The sequence below is a fragment of the Sardina pilchardus genome, chromosome 8 (genome assembly GCF_963854185.1).
Source record: "Sardina pilchardus chromosome 8, fSarPil1.1, whole genome shotgun sequence".
Lineage (NCBI taxonomy): Eukaryota > Metazoa > Chordata > Actinopteri > Clupeiformes > Clupeidae > Sardina > Sardina pilchardus.
The window spans coordinates 2,405,038-2,407,537 of NC_085001.1; the positions used below are offsets into that span (position 1 = coordinate 2,405,038).

The 2,500-nt window shown below is 43.5% G+C and overlaps 1 protein-coding gene across 1 annotated transcript in view; it reads right to left on the bottom strand.

The window, feature by feature from the left end:
- Window positions 1–2,500, bottom strand: part of crb2b (crumbs cell polarity complex component 2b) — a 31,573-nt gene that overhangs the window by 28,933 nt on the left and 140 nt on the right. The window contains exon 1 of the mRNA XM_062543908.1: window positions 2,479–2,500. This exon is cut by the window's right edge and continues 140 nt beyond it. Coding sequence (XP_062399892.1) covers window positions 2,479–2,500 — 22 coding nt within the window. The remainder of the gene's footprint in view (window positions 1–2,478) is intronic.

Genomic DNA, 2,500 nt, shown 5'->3' on the forward strand with positions numbered 1-2,500 from the left:
CCCCCCATTCCACCTCAGACACTGCCAACAAACAGGACCAAGTCAGGATAGACGAGAGGGGGGGGGGGGGGAGACCCCAATTGAAAATAGGTCAATGCTTCATTAGGGTGGAGTCCCCCCAAATACTTAGGCCCCCCCACACAAACACAGACACACTCACCCGCCAGCCCTCCCAAATCTTAAAGCTCAAAAACGGCTACTCTTGGAGACATGCGGCAAGGACGTGCAGGGATCATTTGCCACATTTAGGCATCAGGGAAGCTAAAGCTAAAGCTAAAGTTATACGTTTATCAACAAGCACCTGGTCCAGTCTTATTCATCAAAAGTAATACATTAGTCAAATAATCTTGTTCTTTGCACTTGCCAAAAGGCTAAATCTTTGTGGGTGGTCTCTACCTTGTGTCTGAGTTATTATCTCTTGGTACGTGTGCTGTTTCATGTGAGATATGTTGATAATTGGCTAAGGTGTGGAAATTATATCTACAGTATACGTCCATGTGAGATCTGTCGATAATGGGCTAAGGTGTGGAAATGATATATATCTATACGTCCATGTGAGATATGTCGATAATCGGCTAAGGTGTGGAAATGATATCTACGTCCATGTGAGATACTGTATGTCGATAATCGGCTAAGGTGTGGAAATGATATCTATACGTCCTATAGGGTGTTTATCAGTGAGTCTCAAAAAGCCAGATTGTTCCTGTTACATCCCTCATGATCGGCTCATGCCTATAGCCATAGTGAGTCTCGGTTGAGTAGCTCTGAGCTGCTTCTGAGTGCACGCACGCACACGCACACGCACACGCACGCACACACACGCACACACACACACACACTCATGCACTCAGAAACACAAACACACACACACACACAAAAAGCACAAGAATGAATGCACACCTCCCAGGTCACACACAGACATGCATGCCATAGCCTACACATCAACCACACAAGTACAACATTGTCCAAAATCTTCCGTATATAAATGTAGATACACATAAACGAACGTACCTATATAATGTTATCCATATTATACACATGGACAAACATACACAATGCTGTCCAAATCATCCTCATGGACAAACGTACCTACTGTATAGACAATGCTGTCCAAATTATACTCATGGACAAACGTACCTATAGACAATGCTGTACAAATTACACTCATGGACAAACCTACCTATACGATACTGTCCAAATTATACTCATGGACAAACACACACTTGTGTCAAGCTGCTCTAACATACTACCTCATTCTCTGTCATATGGTATGTACACAGAGCTATCTACAGTGGACCTGTCCTACACACACACACACACACACACACACACACACACACACATGCATTTACATTCAGCAAACACTTTTATCCAAGCAAATTACTGAAATGTACACATGATATGTACATATTAAAACATATCTTGGTATTGTTGGCATATTTTCATACACACAGACACAGACACACTCTCTCTCTCTCTCTCTCTCTCTCTCACACACACACACATACACACACACACACACACACACACACACACACACGCACTGCTGTACTCTGTGTGCATCTTTGTAAATGTAAGTCTATCACTCTCTCCTACTGGCAAACTCATTAACACAATTCAGTATGACAATGACCACTCTACCCCCTCACACACACACACACACACACACACACACACACTACCCCCTCACACACACACACACACACACACACACACACACACTACTGACATAGTCATCAACACAGTTCAGAGTGTCTGCAATGACCACTCTACCCCCTCACACACACACACACACACACACACACACACACACACACTACCCCCTCACACACACACACACACACACACACACACTACCCCCTCACACACACACACACACACACTGCTGACATAGTCATCAACACAATTCAGAGTGCCTACAATGACACTCTACCCCCTCAAGGAGACCGTTCAAACATCGCTCTGCCTCACACACACACACACACACACACACACACACACACACACACCACAGACCTCATGTTCTCTGTCTGTGCTTTCCCGTCATATAGACTGCAACATCCAAAAATTTTGTTGTCAATAAGATCAGCAGCTGGAATGACATTTCAGCTGAGAGAAGTCTAGTGTGACGCTGGTTATGACTAACATCATGAGTAAGCCCACTTCTATTGAAATATTTGGCATCTTTCTAATCATCAACAGTTAGATTGATATGAGGCGTGTACATCTACTGTGCACTCATCCACACATATCCACACCTATTGCTCAAACTCAACTCTTAAGAGTACAAACTTTTACAAACTTTTAAAATCCTTAAAGAGGACATTATGTGTACTAATGACATAAAAACACAATCAACTTCTAAATTCTATGAACTCCGCATACAAACAAGCACACACACACACACACACACAAAGAGCGGGGAGAGAGACTACTCAGCATAGTGGCGGGTGCAGTGTGTGTTCCCAGTGCTCTTACCCAGTTTGAACATCATGAGCAT